Source organism: Toxotes jaculatrix, chromosome 21, assembly GCF_017976425.1.
Source record: "Toxotes jaculatrix isolate fToxJac2 chromosome 21, fToxJac2.pri, whole genome shotgun sequence".
Lineage (NCBI taxonomy): Eukaryota > Metazoa > Chordata > Actinopteri > Toxotidae > Toxotes > Toxotes jaculatrix.
The window spans coordinates 12,106,562-12,125,725 of NC_054414.1; the positions used below are offsets into that span (position 1 = coordinate 12,106,562).

Sequence of the window (19,164 nt, forward strand, 5' to 3'; positions counted from 1 at the left end):
CTTCTTCTAATTGCACACATGCAAACCAGTCTATATAAAAAAAAAATTATTTGTTTTTTTTTTTCTTGCTTTGCTGCATCTTAAGGTGCAGTACAGAGAAACAGACGTATTAAAAAGGTACCCTTGAAGACAAAAGCGTGCCAAAACGAGAGAAAATCAAGTGAGAGTTGGAAAACACTATCAGGAACTTAATGCCCATCAGCAGCAGCTCAAGCTCATTACTGTTCATTAAAAAATGCCAGAGGGATCCGAGCGCTGAGAAGGAGCACTGGCAAAACCTTTGCAGTTCATTTGAAATAAATAATTTGTGGAAATAAAACACTTCACCCATTACAGAAATACACTGTTATTGCTTCTGACACAGTAAAAGTGTCATCGATTCACACCATTCATACAGTAACGCCCCTTTTCCAAGGCACTTGGGCTGTGCGACCCAAACCAAATAAAAACAAGAACAATTACATTATGACACACAATGACAGCGATGATCAAAACACTCTCTGGCCTATTTCTGACAACAGCTCATAACTTTGAAAACCAATAAGGGAAAATGACAATAACATCTTCAACATTATCATATTATATTACACAACGTACTACAGTGTCGTGTCATTAGCACATCTCTTTCAAATTATGTTCCCTTTGCAAAGTAGAGATGAAGTATATAAATGCTTGATAGAGAGATTTTAATAAGACTTTGCTTTCTTAATACAGTATCGCACAGTGCGCATAGCAAGCAGTAGTGAGTCGGTCTCATTGGTTCACCAGAGGTCGCTTCCCCTTATCGAACACAGGCACTTTATTCATTACTTACATAACAGCCTAAATGAAAAGGGCTCCTTGTGTCATGAATAATCATAATCAAAAACATTATCAGTCATACCGAGGACGGACACACATGAAGGATGCTTTAAACTGTGAGTGTAACTTTTAAGAGACTATGAACTCGCTCGCACCGTCGAAGCTGACTGACAGTAAACACAAGCAACCACACACATATACGTGGAAATATATTAATCAAAAAAGTACAAAGTAAAGATGTGAATGAATACTCTGGTGCTAGACATCTTTAATATATTAATGATAATAAAAGAAAATGTGAGTCTCTGCATAGATAACTTCTCATAAATCCCTCATAAAGTTTAATTTCTGTCCTTTTCCACTTACTACTTCTTCGCTTGGACTCAGATTAAAGAAAAGGTTCTGCTCTCATATTTTTGAGAAATTGTCTGTAACTCGATATTAGCATTCAAAAGCAATGCTTGTGTGAGCAAAGGCAGAATAAAACTTCTTTCTCTGAGTCTGAATCAAACATCAGCTCCAATAAATGTCTCTTTTTTTCTGAGACTAAGAGAAAACTGTTAAATGGTTTCAAACACGAAGAGAAGGTTTCCACTAATTTTGTGTCTTCTCTTTGAAATTCACATCCATCTGGCACCTTCAGGTGAAAATATGAGGCTAATCAGAGGTGTCGGCTTTTACTTTGTTTTCAGCATCTGAAAGCGCTTTAAATAAACAGGCAGAAAGTCTGTTTATTCGTTTATCCATCGCAGACACCATCATCGCCACGTTCCAATTATCATGATTTCTTAGTTTGAGATGAGCTTTTTTTAATCCATAAAACATCAATTTATAATGGAGACAGTTTTCTTACATTTAGCAAGTACAGCCTGTCCTTAGGAATTTGTGGCATAAATATACTATTTTATAGGTTTTTAGGCTGCAGCTGTCTTTGCTGTACAGCTTTTATAGGATGCCAGGGGATGTATCTATTTGCATTCCTATCGATAACTGTCACACACGGTCAAGAACATTACAGCACTGATGCATTGTGTTTAGTAGAAAGGGCTTCTGAGTAGCTTGAAATGAAATTCTCCTGAAAATCAGGTTTGTATGAGATGCATTTTTGTCAAAAGTGACAGCTCGGTCAGAAGCAATCTGCGTTGTCTTCTCCCAGAACTATGAACAAAATACGAGACGGAGTTAGCTGAGATCCAAAGTTAAACTGACGTCGCAGCAGCTCAGAAAGTGTGGATTCTTAGGCTGTTTCGACTAAGACAAGTAAACGGTTTTAGAAGGCATGAGTCAACGCCACAGTGACTTCTTCCTCTCCAGGACTGGCACTTATTTGAAGAGGCTGAGTGAAGGAGGCTGCTTTCATCATACAGGCTTTACCTGTTTCCATACAGTAGTACACCCATACACTCAAAGTGAGGCTTGGATTGTTGCTGTTTGAGTCCTTCATAACAGCTGGAAGTTTGGTTGAGATGCAGATGGGCTTTGACAGATCCAAGATTTCACCAGACACCACCTCACTGTCTAGCAGCCACTTGTTACCTGTGAAAAAAAAAACAGAATTTCATATTTCTAATGTATTTCTAATGCTGCCAAAGGGACAAAATCAATGGTACTGATGTTCTTGTGAGGAGGTGATTCACAAAAAGCAGGACTGACTTCTCATTTTGGACCCAGTTTATTCACAAAGTGTCATATTCCAAAAGTGCAGATGAGTCTGAAAGAAAACGTATGTCTGACATCTAAATTTATTGCTGAGCTTGGCAAGGTGCACCCTGTGTACTACATTAGCTCGAGCCTGAGCTCTGCACAGCGCTTCTAAATGGAGTCGTCTAAAATATTACCCCAAACCCGCATAACCCCACTGAATCAGATGGAGTGAGGGCGAGGACATGAATTTTCTGAAACACAGGAGATATTTTTAGAAACAAATACTCATCTAAAGAGACACGACCAGTGAAAGATAAATCAAAGTCGAGAAGAAAGGGCTAGAACTTCAACGGTGAGAAAATATTATTATGCCAGAGAGGCCGTCAAATCCATGCCAGCAGTGATTAATGAAGCTGATGACTAGTGTGAGGTCCCAGGGAAGCCATTTCTAAAAAGCCACAAAAAACAATTTAGATCTGGCGTGCACTTATAACTTGATCCATTAAAATTCCTGCCTCTGCTCTGATCTGATCAACATAAGTCTAGACTGGGCATAATCGGACAGCGGAGGATCACGTAACATAGCCTGGTAGCTAATTATGTGAACCAAGGCATGTCGTCTTATCGAAACGTTCTAAAAATAGCCTGCTGATATCACTGACTGCACGCTGCATCGCTCAGAATGATGGAAACACTTTTGTTCCAAACCTAATGAACGGACCATCAACCGTCACTAGCATGATATCTTAGATCACTTCACACTTGATCCTAGGTTCAGACTAATGTTGATTACAAATTGAGCACACTGAACAAAGCCTTTGTAGAGTGTGTAGCAGTGAGAATCATGTATTAAATCATCCATGCCATGTATAACCTCAAAAGAGTCCCTGACAGATTTTTGTTTTCTCCATCCCTCAGCTGAGAACCATAAATCCAAGGTGTGGGCCGGCAGAGTGAGGATCTGCTTGTTGTACAGCGAGAACGACATGAAGGTTAAGCATCATTCACTTCCATTATTTTTTGACAACATCATAGATCACAGACAAAAATAAAGTCTAGTAGGAGAGGTTGAGAGGCTCACATCCAGAACAGGGTCATTATAAATGTAGAGAACAAGTTTAGGTTGCAACTCTGACTCTGGCTATTCTCACAGGTAGAAATAACTTCAACAAAGCAGGCAACTGAAGACATTTTTTTGCCCTTTCGAAACTTAATAAAAAAGAATAATAATATGGTTTAATGATGCCTTGTTCAGCAACAGGAGACACAAATACACTTCCAGAAGAGAAGCCAATTTCCAAAGTGCAGAAATGGGATTTGCCTGTCTTCACTATAACTTCCTGGCTGTCCTCTAAATCCCTCCACTTCTCCTCAACAAACCTTTTCCAGCTGTTTTTTTTTTTTTTTAAATCTTTGTGAAATACTGCTGTCTTTTCAGAATTAACTCTTTGATGAACCCCTCCTCCGAATGGTGACTGTCCAATCACAGCTTAACAACCATAAGTAGTCACAGCAGCTCGTCCAGTTTCTAGTAGTTTCTCCACAGGTTGAAACAGTGTGCATGGGGCTGTAGCAAAAGTGGCACTCTGTATACATTCATATTTCTTTAACCCTTACAAAAACACAAAAATGTACAGAAATGAATTAATTGGTGTGTTTGTGTGCTTTAAGATTAGCTGCAAAAATCAGCATGTCTGGCTAACTAGCTTACTACCTTAAATTTGTTAACTCTGATTTTGTCATATTGTTCTGTCTGTAACACTAGAGCTAAGCTTTGCACTGCCATACAAAAACTATGGCCTCTTTTATTTCCATGTCTTCTACATGGATAGGCTCAGCGTTTTAGCATGATGTCATGTGTGTAGCCAGAAAATCCATATTGAAAACCCTTTCACAGAGTTCTTGTTTCAGAATGAGTCAGCTGATGGTTTCCAACCAACTCATGGAGCCTGCCTTTGTCCACCTTTGTGTGAAATCAAAGAGCCTTTATTTCAGTGTTAAATCTGCTCCTGAAATCACTGGAAACCGCATATGTGCCGTGCAACAACGGAAACCATGACAGATGCAGCAATAACAGGATGAGGCTTAGCTAATGGTCAACATTTGTAACAATGATTGAACTTTGTCTCACCCTCAGCTGAGAGAGCCCAGCAGCTGGGGGCCTCCTGAGTGAGTTTGGCTCCTTCTGGAAGGGACAGAGTGAGTGACAGGATGAGAGTTTGGCCCGCAGACACTGCTACTGGTGGCATTGCTTTCCTGGCAGCTGATTTAGGCAGCATGGGGGCATTGGCAGGAGCCAGAGGCTTTGTAGGTACTGTGTCTGTGTAGTCCATGGATATGGGGAACTGAAAAGGAGAGAAATTTGGGTGTTTGGGTTAAAGAGAAGCAAGAAGAAAGCTACTAATACTTAGCATGTCCTTTCTTTGTAACCTTTTATCCACACTGTTCATGTATTAAAGCTTTTAGGATAGATTAATTACAAACACATGGACAAAATGTTCAGAACTTTCTCAAGGTTGGAAGCGAACTTTTCTCAGAAACACACACACACACACACAGAAACAACACACAAGGGTCTAACCAGTGAGACAGTCTTGGAGGCCAGGTTCAGCACTTTGATTTGGTGGTTGTTGGTATCTGCGACGTAAAGAAGCTTCCCGCCATCGCCGACACAGATTCCTCCAGGTTCATTGAAGCAGGATTTGTTCAATTCAGGACCCAGAACATCTCCAGTCTCTCCTGTCCCTGCTAACGTGCTACATTGCTTTGTCTTTGGATCCACGACCTTGATCTGAATCACACAGGCAAATAAACACAATGAAACAAAAAGCAGAACCAGGGTTATTAAGACAAAAAGGTCAAGCTTTGTGTAGCCACTCAACAACTTAAAGGAACCCCTTATGACGACAGAAGCATAAAATATGAGCATAATGCAGCTTTGAAATACAGCCTTGTGACATGCAACAGTTACCTTGTGGTTGTAAGAGTCAGCCACATACAGCAAGCTTTGTTCAGGAGCCCAGGCAACACCAAGAGGATGCTGCAGCTTGGCGTCCACCCCTTTGCCGTCTACATCCCCGAAAGCAAAGAGGTTCTGGTTCAAAGAAGATAAAATGTTCAGATGAGATCAAATGAAGATATAAAGACGTACAAATGCCCAAACTGCAACTTGTGACCCCTGTGTTTAAGCTCAACGTGGGTCAAAGAACAGAGTATCCAATCTAAATCTGTGAACCGCCTCTAACCAAAACGTTTGAAAAGAAAAGAAAGGGAGTCTTTTTAACCATCAACATAAAGGACTTTCTTTTGAAAATACAAGCCAAAGCCTTTTTTTACCCATTATAAATTATCGGTTTCTATTAGAAGAATACTTGAAATAAAAACATGAAAGCAAAATTGGCTTCATTATTTCAGGGATTTCTGAATAATTCAAACGGGAACAGTAACACAAGAAATATTATGCCGTATTCATAAGAAACAGCAGAAAGACCTTTAAATTGCAATTGTTCCAAAAATAGTGGGATGAGTCACTCTTGAGAAGTTCTGCAGAAAAGTAAAATAACATTAATGTTAAATGTTACAAAGGGGAATTTTTTCTAAATATGCATAAGTAATTGTTTTTAAAAAGCATTTCTTCATGTTTTTTTCTGAAAGTGACAGCAAGCAAGTGAAAACAGTTTAGTATTACTACAGATTGTTTCAGGCCAACACGATCCCACACAAACAAATTACTATTACAGCCGATCAACAACCAATTTGTGAGAAATTGGGAAGAACTGAAATAAATATCTTCTGACTCTGTATCACTCAGGTCAATAAACAAGACAATGAGATAACAATCTTATAAGAAGTCTCATGGTTCTCTATGGCCCCCTGACTCCCCACAGCTGTGGAGTTTATTCCAAACACCAGTGGGTTTACAGGAGCTCAGATGTTCACCTTCACTGCAGGACTGTGCCCTGTGTTTCTGATTGTGACGCAGCAGAAATGTAAAATATCTCTATAGTGCAAAGGAAGTGCTCAACTGGACACAGGGGGAAACAGCTAGCCTGGTTCTGGCTGAAGGTAACAAAACGCGTTAATTGCAAGGGGGGAGTTGTAGGTTTCAGCAGTGAGGATCACTTCCGCGTTCAAAAAGCTGCAGTCTCTCGGCTGCCGCTGGGGCTTGGCTCTAGAAGTGAGCAACAGCCTGGTACATTTTTTGTTTTTAGTCTCTATTGATATTTTTTTGTACCACAATCGTTTTAGTGTTATTTAGGCTTAAAATTATTACATACATTACGGCGTAGTTACGTTGAGTGACAGCTCATAGACAGGCACTGGCAGTTAGCTCTTTGCTAAAGCAACGGCTGGGCTAGGCGGCTACATCCAGAGGCCTCCGGCTACTTCCAGCCATTGACGGGTGCTGCAGTGTCCATGTTTGTTTGCTAATGTTCGGATAGGTTTTTTGTGACACTATGGCTTGTTGTAGTGTAGACTGTACTAACCGACCGTCGAAGGAGTCCGTGTTGCTGTTTTTTCGGTAAGTATCACTATTTAACCTGAATGTTTGCACTAATTAGCATGTATTAGCATATTTGCCGCTGGCTTATGACTTCATTGCCGATTCATGGTCACTGCTGATACAGATACAGAGGACCGGAGCAACTAATGTTAGGAATGCTGTTCCGGTGTATTCCTTGCTCTCAGAGTCCGTTTATTGCGGGAATACTAGGTTACAATTTTATTTCGTCTAATTTTTCTGTTTAAAAACTCCGACATTGCATGGACAGAGCATCTCCGTCAGTAAGCGGCTGCTGTTGTTCGTGTGCTGCTGTAACTGTAAGTGGATAGTGGATGGAGGCAGCGTTGAACGCCGGTAAATATTAAATATTGCTCCGAGCTAAGTGAGCGGGTTCTCGTCCGTATAGTAACCGCCTCTCCGCCAAATATGGAAAGTACACTCCCGCTAAAATCCAAGATGGCGCAGCTCAAATGCCCACGGTTTGGACACAAAACGGACTCCCCGAAACCAATAGGTGACGTCACGGGTGCTACGTCCATGTCTTATACAGTCTATGGTTAATTAGTGAACATCAGTGCCCTTCATTAGAATGCGTTAACAAAAAAGTTAAAGGAGCTGGGGAGTGATTACATAATAATCCAACACATGCTAACACAAAGGTAATGCAGTTAAAAGTGCAGAAATGTAACAGCTTTAATCCTGTTTAAGGTTTTATGTTTCTTTGTCTCAGTTCAATAGCTAAAATGTCTACAAGCATTAGACCATGCAGTATAATAATGGTTTTTACTGGCTCACCGCCATGTTGAATAAACTGTATATGACTCTCCAGTTAATTACTCCCTATTCTCATGGGTGAGAGCTACAAGCTTTAGAGCTCTTGGGACTTTCCAAAAATACACCAGAGTGGCAGGAAAAAAGCTACAGCACAGAGGCTGTGAGGACATGAAAGTACTACCAAAAATTGTTTTTCAGGCTTTGCTGAGATGCTGCATTTATTTATGGCTTTTTAAAAAATCAATATTTTCTATCTGTAGAGAAACGGCCCCTGAAAACTGATTGTCTTAGACTTATCCAAAGTAGCGTACAAGTGTTTTGTGAGGCTGGAAATGTAGCAGATTAATGTGCAGGTTTTTACGTTGTGTGTTTGCTGTTGATGGATGATGGCAGAGCAAGGTACAGGACATATTATCATTGAAAGCGCTGCACGAGAGGTTATTCACTTTTTGCAGGCTGCTTTGGGTGCAGGGTTTTAATTTCCTCCATCTTCTGTTCAAGATGGTGTTCACTGTATTGTTTTAAACATTAATAACAACACTAAAATGGACAGAATATATGAGAACATTTATGGACATTAAATAAACCAAAGATGGAAACTCCCTGAACGCCACTTGGGATTTACTTGTACTCTGTGGCTGGATTGTTCAACATCCGGATTGGCCATATTGTCCTAATGTAAAGAAATGAACTAAAGGACTAGTAGAAGAGAGAAAAAGTAGTAAATACAAGAAATCCATCCAGTTCTAAATTCATCCACCATCTAGTCATCCATCCATCAACTGTTGTACACCCACCAGCGGGTCTCTCTCTCCCCCAACCAGTAGCTTGACGGCTCCATCCTTCAATGCGAGTGTGCGGATGGTGCTGCTTTCACTGTCGGCCACGTACAGGCAGCTCCAAGGCTCCTCTGGGGCTAAAGCCAGGCCCGAGGGCTGAGCAAAGCTGGCCTTGTGGGGGTAGGCGTTGTTTCGGTTCTCCTCGTTGCCGCTGCCTGCCCATCGCACGCACATCCCTTCTTTGGACACACTGTTTATGTTAGAAAATAGAAGTTAAGGACAAAAAAGTGTAATACTTTGCTGAGTAAGCAGAATTCATATTCGAAAACAGACTTTTATCTATCATAGACATGGCTTCCTTGATGATGCCAAACCTAGATTACTTCTCAAGAGGGAGATCCCCTCGGCTGGAAATTCTTTATTTGTGGTCAATGTGGACATATTATTACATAATTTTTGTCAGTTATTTCCTGAGATATGGCCAGCCACGCATAGGTAAAACAAGTAACCTGGGGGAGTGGGTAGATTTTTTTAATTTGCTTTTCATTCTTGGCTTTAAAGGGTTCCTGTTGCCAGGTGGCCATGGTGGTCATGTACCAGTCTCTCACCTTCCTTTGGGCAGATTCCCATCTGCTAGGAACAAAGCCCAGATCTGGTGAGTCCCTGCCATGGCTATCCACAGCACGTTATCTTCAACACCACCTACACACTCAAATGAAACGCAAACAGATTAACACACACAAAAACACACTGAGTTTTGAAGCAGGAAACCTGTGTCACTGCTTGCAGGTGGCAAGTTACTAATATTCGTCCTAAGTGTAAAAAGTTCCTTCAGGTGTTTGGGAAGTTTTCTTGGGGAACTATTGTGATTTTCATGTGACATAAAGAAACCTAAAAAATGAATTCATTCATAATTTTCCACTCGTATTCTGAGCGTCAGAACTGAGTCAGAAGTGCAGCTATGCATGTTTAAATGATGGAAGCCTGTCCGACAAAGCTCATATGCCACCTCAGAAGCACTCAGCGGAGACAATGCTGCCATCATGATGGATACACAAGCCTTACAGACATACAGTATCTCAGTTGTATTTTTAATGGAGCGCAGTGCTGGAGGAGGAGGAGGACTGTCAGGAACATTTGACATCTCTGGCACCTGACTCAATGACAGCATTGAGTGACACCATAGTACTTTAAAGTTCAGAAGGTTTTCTCTCTTGATTTGGTCAATTTAATTATTCATGCACATGGTGAATAAATCATAAATAAGCAATGAGTGTTTGGATGTACTCTCAGAGGAGAATGTCTGTGGAGTTAAAGGTCTGATGCCACATCCTCAGACCATGTGGTGATGTTTCAAAGCATCAGGTTGTGTCATCCATCAGCCTGTGCAGAAAATGTGACTAAGACTGATTACCTAAATAATGGTGCTAAAAGCAAAAAAAAAATGATTTGTGACAAGACTGGGATCAATAAATCGATCACCATACCTTTAAAATGTGAAAACTGATGAGTACTCACCACAGGCAGAATAAACAAACGTGCTTAAATTTTCCTTCAACCTCTCAGACTTGAAGAAGCACTTAGACACCTAATAGTAACCAGTGTAAACCTGATGCAAGAAAGCTATAAGAAAAACTTCAAATTTCTTACATAACATAACATAATGACCTTGTATTTAATATTCATAACTGATTCCAGCTCCACCTGGAGAACAAAACAATTCTGCCAAATTAAGCAGCAACATTCAGTACCGACTGACAGGAGAATATATGAGTGTGTCTGAGGGATCTGCTGATACGGTGTCTCTGTTTATAACAATTGTTTTCTGACTGATTTTAAATCTGCAGCCTGAATGCTCACAGATAACGAGGCTTTATGGCAACACAAGACATAAACTAACATTTAGAGATAAAAGGTCTGAGAGATTCAAAAGTTAAAGTTTAAAAAGCTTTTTACTTTAAGACAAAAGGCAAATATTAAAAAAAGATTAATAATAGAGGCAAAATAATAAAAGCACGGCATTAAGAGGGAATGAACTTTGAATTTGAAGTAGAGGTCTCAGATTACTTTGTGAGAATATGAAAGACCTTGTCAGGTAGCTGACAGAAGTTTGTGACTTGCAAAGTTTTCACTTAATGATTTTTTACCTCAAAATGACTCAGTAGAAGAAGAATTTGTTAAAGAGGCCCATTGAGTGCGCCCCATAAATTAGATCTCACAGATTGAAAGGTATCTTCCAATAACTTCATTATCTCATTCAATTGCCTATCCACCTCTGTGGATCCCTAAACATTACGTGTGATTTGTAAAGTAATACCTGTTCTATTCACAATCAGGTTGAGGAGCATTGTCTGAAAAAAGAAGGATTCAAATGATAATGTCTAAATGCTTACAATTTGGCCTAAAAAAAAAAATCACTTCTGATGGGCAAATCACTTTTCGTATTGCAATTCAGGACATCTCCTACAAGCAGTAGAAGTGCTTTGAAGGTGAATCACATAAAGCTTGGAAGATATAATTTGGATATATGATGTCATTTTGTTTTATTCAAGAAAATATTTTCTGTTTAGTGCCTGTGTGTATTTTATTCCCTAATATCACTAAATATGCAAGGTGCAAACAGTGTGATCACACCAGAACTCACACCCCCAGTCTTATCAAAAGGGGTGAGATGCAGTTACTTCCTGTTTTCCTTCCACCTTCACTGTCACCTCAATCTGCCTGAACTCTGATCTAAGAAACAGCAAGAGCCAACAATGCCCAGGCAGAGAGAAAGAGAGAGGGAGGGAGGGAGGGAGGGAGGGGTGACGTCTGTCTCAGGAGTTATTGATTGTATAGCAGCATGCGCAAAGAATACAAACAGCAGCATAGAGGGGATTGTGTACAGCAGGCGGAGAGAGCAAGGGCACGTACAGAGGGGAAAGACAATAAAATCTTGTAAATGTTGCCCTTCAAGTTCTGGTCTGCTCCATAAAACTCACCGGCAGTGCCGAGAGTCACATCCCAAGGGGAGCTGATTGGCTGCTGAGGTCCTGTGGCCCCACCCTCTTTGTCTGTACCTTGAGCTCCTACGCCAGCAAGAGTGCTGACTCTTCCCTCTAACAGGTCGATCTAACACACAGATACAGACACAGTCATAAATGCAGAGATAATCACTCAGAGGAATAAAAATGCAGTTACTATAAGAGACAGTGGTGGACGCTACTTTTCGGATCAGGTGGTTTTCCGTGTCAGCCACGTATACTGCGTCTCCTTTAATGGCCACACCCTGAGGGGAGTTAAAGGAAGCTTCAGACAGGTCGCCATCTTGTCTCCCACTTTCAGGACCTGTGATACAAGTGATGACACCATGAACATTATGGATGTACCACTTAAACTAAACTACCTTACTTATAGAACCTCCATTTTTTTCCCACACTAACTCAGTGGCTCTAAGCGGATCCATTATAATAATTTATGACTATGGTTTATTTATAATGTAATGTAAAGTGCTTATAATGTATCTAACAAATTTGCTCTGGAAAATGTGATCTATTTTAGGCAGTGTTAAATGGACAACCTGAACAAGAGCTCATTGTCCATCTGTACAGACATAACAAACCAGAGACATTTTAAGAATTTGTCCTGAGAAATAGCAACACTCGATCTGCTTCACGCTTTGAAATTCATTTTTATGCCCATTAAAAATATTATGTGTGTGTAGAGATGAGGTCAACCCACAAAAATAAAACAAATGCTGTGTTTTCTTCCCCTCATTTTGTCCGCACTTAGGTCAGTGCCAGTTCCCAGCGTGTACTAGTCCCTGCTGCTGCCAACCTCTCTGTTGGTCTGGGGAGAACACAGACAACCATGTGGCTCCTCTGAGGGTTGCTGAAGCATGTGAGTAATCTAAAAATATCAATATTGCTTAAATCGTAAAGATTCTAGATGAACAATACTTCGCTTTCATCCAGAGCTTATTTAAAATTTCCACATAAAGATTTGTGTCCTTTGTTTCATAATATCATATGGAAAGACAACCTCGAGAGACTGTATATCTCTATCCTGTATCTCACTTCTTACCTCCTATGATGTGTGACAGCTGTCCGGTAGAAGACACCACCAGAATCCGGTGATGCCCAGTGTCTGCTATGGCAAGTCTTTTCTTGCTGTTGTCTACAGCCACCTTCCCAGGAAAAGACAGGATGCTGGGTGGCAGGGAGTCTCTGTACAGCTTGATCCCCACCGTGTGAGCCTTCAGCAGGCCCTGCTCCCCATAGTAACGGAGGGCGCAATCAGTAAAAAGCATCAGCCTGTCGCGGTGGCCCTCACCCACCAGAGACAAGAGCAGGTTGCCGCGTGGTCCAAGCAGGACCAGTGTGGGCCAGCAGGACACCTCCAGTTCATGCCAGAGGCGCGCCTCACTATCGTTCACCACCGGGTGGCAGATGTCATAGCGGAGAATAGCGCTGCGAACGTTGTCCGAGACCTTTGAGAGGTAGGTGACACACAAAATGAGTAAAGAACTGTGAGTAAAGAAATTATAAATTATTTTTTACTATCAGTTAGTCGGCCAATGAATCTCTCCATGATTATTCCCTGCAATGTGAGAAAATAGTGAAAATTTTAAACTGAAAGATGTTCACTATCATGTAGTGGAACCAGCAAATGTTCAACATTTTTGCTTCATAAATGACCGAAATGATGAATCGATTATCATATTAGTTGGAGATTCATTCTCTGTTCTACCTATCGATTATTAATTAAGTCTTTTCGGCAACTTAAAGTTTAGAGTAAATCACCATGCTCTGAAAAGATGTCTCAGCCTATAAATGGAGCTAAGTAACAGTTAATATTCCATGAAAGAACGTAAAAAAAATCTTTTATAAAATTAAGGCATTTATGTTCCTCTGTCTCTTACCCAAACTGAGTAATGCACAGAACCAAGAGTATAATCTGTTACCATTTCATCACAATACACAAACCAAAACTGCTCAAAACATGTTTGATGGAAATGTTCAAACACTCCAGTTTTTGCTGTGTGTGTGTGTGTGTGTGTGCGTGTGTGCGTGTGTGTGTGTGTGTGTGTGCGTGTGTGTGTGCGCGTGTGTGTGTGCGTGTGTGTGCAAAAGTAAAGAAAAAAAGTAACAGTATCAGGAGCATTTTCTGAAGATCTTTGCACATTTTCTGGTCTTAAACTGATTAAAAAGAGATTTTATTTTAGATATGATAATTAGATTCTAATGTGGGTATGCATCACATGCATCACACTCAAATTTAACAGTGTTCCCAAAATTACACATATTTGTTGGTAGTTAGCTGTTATGTAAAAGCAGATAGAAAGCACTACCAGAAAAGCCTTCCCAAGGGTAAAAAATGATGAACAATAACAACCACTTACCTTTTCATTGGGGAATTTGGCAGAGTGCACACCAATAACAACCAATCCATCTGAGAGAGAGAGAGAGATTAAGCAGACATAGAGATAAAGAAGTGCTTAAAATCAAAATTAGCCTTTTTAAATTTCAGGACAGATTTTTGCTTTTAGAGCTTTATTCCCTTAGTGTCTGAGCAGACGTGTAAATATACAGAAATGGTTCAAACTTGTGTCCGTCTGCTAATCCCATGAATATCTGTGTAGAATCTTTTCTTTAAATCACTGTGTCAACAAGTTGCATAAGCCTGATCAATAACAAGTTAACAAAGACACACAGCACACGCAGCACACACAGATGCAGCAGATGTCAAAGATGCTTGGGAAAAAGAACACACAAATGCGATTTGCAGCTGAAAACCTTAAAGGTCTTCCGTAGTTAAATTGATGGTGACCCTCAGGAATTATATAACAGAGGTCTCATAGAGGTCCTTGCAAATGTTTTAATGCCTTGAGGTTGTAAATGATTATTTCAGTCATTTCTTAGTAGTCATCAAAGTCTACCAACACTATGCTTATTGTACAGACAGTGAGGGCAATTTGTTATAATTTCACTATTGACAAGGCCAGCAGATGTTCAAATGTTATGCAACCGCATGGCCTAAAAACTGTAGAAAATACACATTTGTGATGCCTTTTTGAACAGACCCTTTTGTGGTGCTAAAATTCTGACAGGATTGTCCTTACATAACATATCTGGGTAAGTTTCCTTCCTGTTTCCCAATCAGTGTGGGACTCTCACACTGATGAAAGTGACTCACAAATACAGTCACTTTTGTACTTGTGTAATTCCTTGATTCAAAAACTGGATTTAAAAAAAAAAAAAACAGCCAGAGCGGAGCAACAGAAATATCAAAGCCACCTTTTCATTCAGGAAATACTTTATTCACATGGAATCAAGCTTGACAGCTGACAATGAGATTCCTAGAGAACATCAGTTATCTAATATTTCTATAATTAGACAATTCTATATAGAGCTGTTAACCCTTTATCACACACCTGAATAAAAAAACACCTTATATTTAAGGTTTCTGTTGCATACTCTACATGTGTTATACCCAATGACTGAAAAGACCAGAGTTTAACCTACTTGATCATATTCATGTAACTTCTCATAGTAGAAACAGTTTGTTAAATTCTACATAATGTAAAAAAAACAGCAGGCAATAAAAGGTTAAAATACAAGATTAATGTGCAAATCCAGGGAATTGAGGCACAGTCTGAAACTAGTATATTAACTCTAATCAAAAAAAATAGAAGCTGAAATTGAACCTGTATCCACTCAGGCCTTGAAATGGGAAAACAAGTAAAACTCACAAAGTAAAATGCACAGCTTAGTGAAATAGTGAAAAAAACCCCAATTTGAAATCTGTTTATTTTTATAATTACGATGCATTCATTAACTCTAATTTAGTTTGGTGTTTGTTACACAAAACAGGTACAGCTTTTATATTTTAATTTAGATTTCATAATGCCTCTTTTGGCATACAACACTACATGCCGTTTCAAATGGCAATGAAGCAAACAAAAGCCTTCGGTCCTCCATAAATGGACTCTACGGGACACTTCCTCAACAGACGTAAAAACATAGAATTCCAAACCTTAAAGCTCAACAAAGCCTACAGTGGATGTCATCACCCACTGCCTCTGCCAAGCAGTATAGTACGAGCACAGATTGTAGTGACGATGGGTGGGTGGCAGGGTGGACTGTGGGAGTGACTGGACAGGGTGGCTCCCACACCTCACTGACCAGAGCAGCAAACAGAATGTACCCATAGCAGTGCCAAAGATAAGGCAAGTATGATAATGTGCGGTGTGTGTGTTCTGGGTCCCGCGTGGCTCACAACCGAATTTCAAGCTGCACAACTTCCTCAGATGATCCCTTGAAGGACCAGCAGGATGCCAGAGTCAGTGGGATATGATTATGCTTTACATGGAGTGGCAGTATAAAGTACCATACAGTGAGCTGCAGCAGGGTACAATTATGGGCCATGTGCTCACTGACACTGCAGCTTGGAAATATTTTTAGTCACTGTCTCTTCACAGCTGAGATAAGGGCCTTCATACTCTTAGGACAGAGGAGGACAAGCTGATGTACAACAGTTTTTCTGCCCCAGTGAACTTCCTCATGTTCCCATGACGCAGCAGGGCACATTTGTGTGCCCTCAGTAAGGCCTGCCAGGTTTCTGCCTCCTGCTAGGCTCTGACTTTTAGGAATATATTAAAAAACATTGTCTGGCAGGCCAGCACTTTTTTCTAAAGGCATCTTTTAACATTTAATAATTTACCATAACTTCATTCAAAGCTTAGACATATCAGAATTTTGTTTTACCTGCTTTATTTTTATCTTCCATCTATTCAATGTGCAGGGCAAACAAATCGTAACTCACCACAGCAAGATACTTTTTTCACTGGCTCACATTTAACTATAACTATGGTTAACGAGCACTGGACAGGAACCAGTCATTTCTTTGTTTACAGACCCTGGGCACAGTTTCTCATAGTTAAACTGCGTCTGCAAGCTTTACTATGATTTGCAAAATGTGTTGTAACTTAATCTGCCACAGTCTTTCAGAGATAAAAAGCCAATTCCCTGACAAGTAGGCTGTGCCTGAAATTTACAGTGGGTCGGCCTAAAATTCACACTTGACAGTTTAATTTTACCTTGATTTTGCCTGGCTGCTGCTTTAAAAGCTAAACTCCTAAAGTTCATACCTTTAACAGAGTGTTTCTTCTCAAGTTGGTGCAGATCAGGCAGGATGTGAATGCAGTTGATGCAGCAGTAGGTGAAGAAATCCAGCAGCACCACTTTGCCAGCCAGCTCCTTATTCAAAGACAGAGGCCCCTCCGTGTTCAGCCATTCCAAGCCTGGAGCAAATCACAGAGTGGAAAATGACGCTGTCATCTTATTAATTATGTTTAGTCACAGTGTAGGCAAACGCTTTACAGTGCCCATCATGATCCTAGGAGGGTAAAGTTAATAGTTACAAAATACCTGAGGGTTATATCTGTCTCAGGCCTGACACAGAATTCATGTCATATGGGAAAAAAGTTGGACGACTTCATGGAACAAATACTCTTGACGTCGAAAAACTCACAGCTTTAGAAATGCTGAAGCTATCAAATACCATAAATTACAGATTGTGTCTGATAAGTTTTTCCACTCTTACCTCACATGCACTCTAGATTGGGTCTGATTACATTCGCCACACTTGATTAACACTTTTATATGTTACTGCAATCTAATACACACATGACCATGTATTACTTAGTATAATCCCCAACCCTTCCCGCCACATTTAACTTCTCTTACATGGCATGCCTGTTAATTGTTCCGAATATTATCCTGTCTGTTTGAAACTCTTTGTGTTACTTGTGCTGCTGCCTAGCTTTGCAATGTCTCCTTTGAAAAACGATTCTTAACCTCAGTAACACTTGACCTGGTTAAATCAAGGTTAAATAACAGAGACAGAGTTATCCCTCTTATTTCTATCTTTCAGAATGATGCAAGCGCAGACCAAGAGACCAAGTAGGAGAAAGAAGAAACAGCTCTCCTGGTTTCAAAGTCTAACAACCCATTTCTTATTCATATAAGTAAGTAATTGGGCAAATTTAAGGAAAATTGTGAAATGAATGACTTGAGGGCACAGTCATAGTGACAAAAAACACCCATAAATGCTTTTTGACCCTTTTCTGCTCTGGAGAATTTAAAATTTCCAACACACACTGTAATCAAAGTAAGCAACACCTTTTTGTATTGGTGCCCTGCCAGCGGTTACATAACTTCAGGCTGAGCCAAGGAAAACTCTGGAAAATGTGACCCTAAATTACTCTCAATACAAAAAAAGGCTTACATTTCAAACCTGTGTCTGCTACACAGTTTAAAAAAAAACTGCTCCTGAGGGGTTGAGGGCCCAGTTATAAAGCCCTGTTTAATAGGCTGTTTGATGTACTACTGTAGATCCCCATCTACTGGTGTGATGAGATACTGCCAAAATGATGCAGAAACAGACCATAAACAGAGGGCCATAGAACTGTAGATTTAACCTGTCAGCATTTACAGACCATCCTATAAATGATAACTTCTACTGGACACCAGAATCCTGTAATAACCTGTTACAGTGAATCATTTTGCAGCAATAATATAAAATTTAATTTTTCAATCAATTAGTTGTAGCAGCTATAATAGCAAACTGCCATACTAGTATTCTGATTCTTATTCTGCTGATGAGTATTGTTTTAAGAAAAAGTAATGACAAAAATTGTAAACACAGGCTAAAACACTGAGTAAGAAGAGGCTTTATTGTAGGCTAATATTGTGTAATGATAATAAATGAGACCCTTCTCTAATCGTTTTCAGAAATACTCGATAATATGAACTGTTACTGAAGTTAAACCATGTGAGATGTTAAGTGGGGGAATGTCTTTGGTGGAAGACAGTCTGTAGGACCAACTACAGACTGTTTTTCCTTATGAGGGTTCACAAGTCAGTAAGTGTGGACACTACTGGTTTAATGTTGTATAAGCTTATCATATGTTTTAATGTAAATTCTTAACTGAGATAAATGTAGTGGAGTAAACGGTACAATCCTCCCCTCTGAAAAGTAGTGGTGCACAGTTTTTAAGTAGTGTTGACATTAAAATGCTCAAGTAAAGTACCTGACAGATGTGATACTTAAGAGTATTGACAAATTAAGATTAACATGTACATGTTACGCGATAACGGTGAGACGCATATACACATAGGACGCATAAATGTCTAAGCTGGCTTGTAAGCCAACCCGAAAAGCCTGTACTGAGTGTCCTGTTATGACTTGCAGTGTTAGAAAACTCGAACAGCTGCTGTGGAGAGAGAGACAGTGCTAAGCGAGCTAGAGCTAAAACATGGTCTAACCTGTCTGGAAATCGGGTATCTTCAGGTCTTCTCTTTCGTCCAGTTTTTTCAAATACTGGATTATCAGATTTTCTTCTTCCTGTGATGATGTAGCGTCATCTAGGGCGAAATCCAACTGACTTTGGATAGGAAATAAAGTAGAGAGGCTGCACAGGGACGCCATGTTTCCAACAACAACCAGCCTGTTAGGTAAATCCACAACGAAGATTCATAACGGTGAAAAAAAATATACATATACAATTAATTGGAAATATTTTTCTGAAATTTAAATCATGGTATTAAAAAGTATGAGGAAAATACTTTGGGGATATCTTTGTCTTTAATTTGAACTACGATGTAAGTGAAGTTTGCCAAA

General features: G+C 39.9%; 1 protein-coding gene across 1 annotated transcript; it reads right to left on the reverse strand.

Moving 5' to 3' along the window:
• Positions 1-330: 330 nt before the first annotated feature.
• Positions 331-18,972, reverse strand: nhlrc2 (NHL repeat containing 2). Its single transcript, XM_041066483.1, has 12 exons — positions 18,810-18,972; positions 16,631-16,783; positions 13,883-13,932; positions 12,565-12,970; positions 11,708-11,829; positions 11,484-11,613; positions 9,111-9,204; positions 8,521-8,752; positions 5,417-5,539; positions 5,027-5,236; positions 4,577-4,790; positions 331-2,337 (listed from the first exon to the last, which is right to left on the reverse strand). Exons 1-12 carry the CDS (start codon positions 18,970-18,972, stop codon positions 2,072-2,074), a joined length of 2,163 nt encoding a protein of 720 aa, XP_040922417.1. The 3' UTR covers positions 331-2,071.
• Between the last annotated feature and the right edge of the window lie 192 nt (positions 18,973-19,164).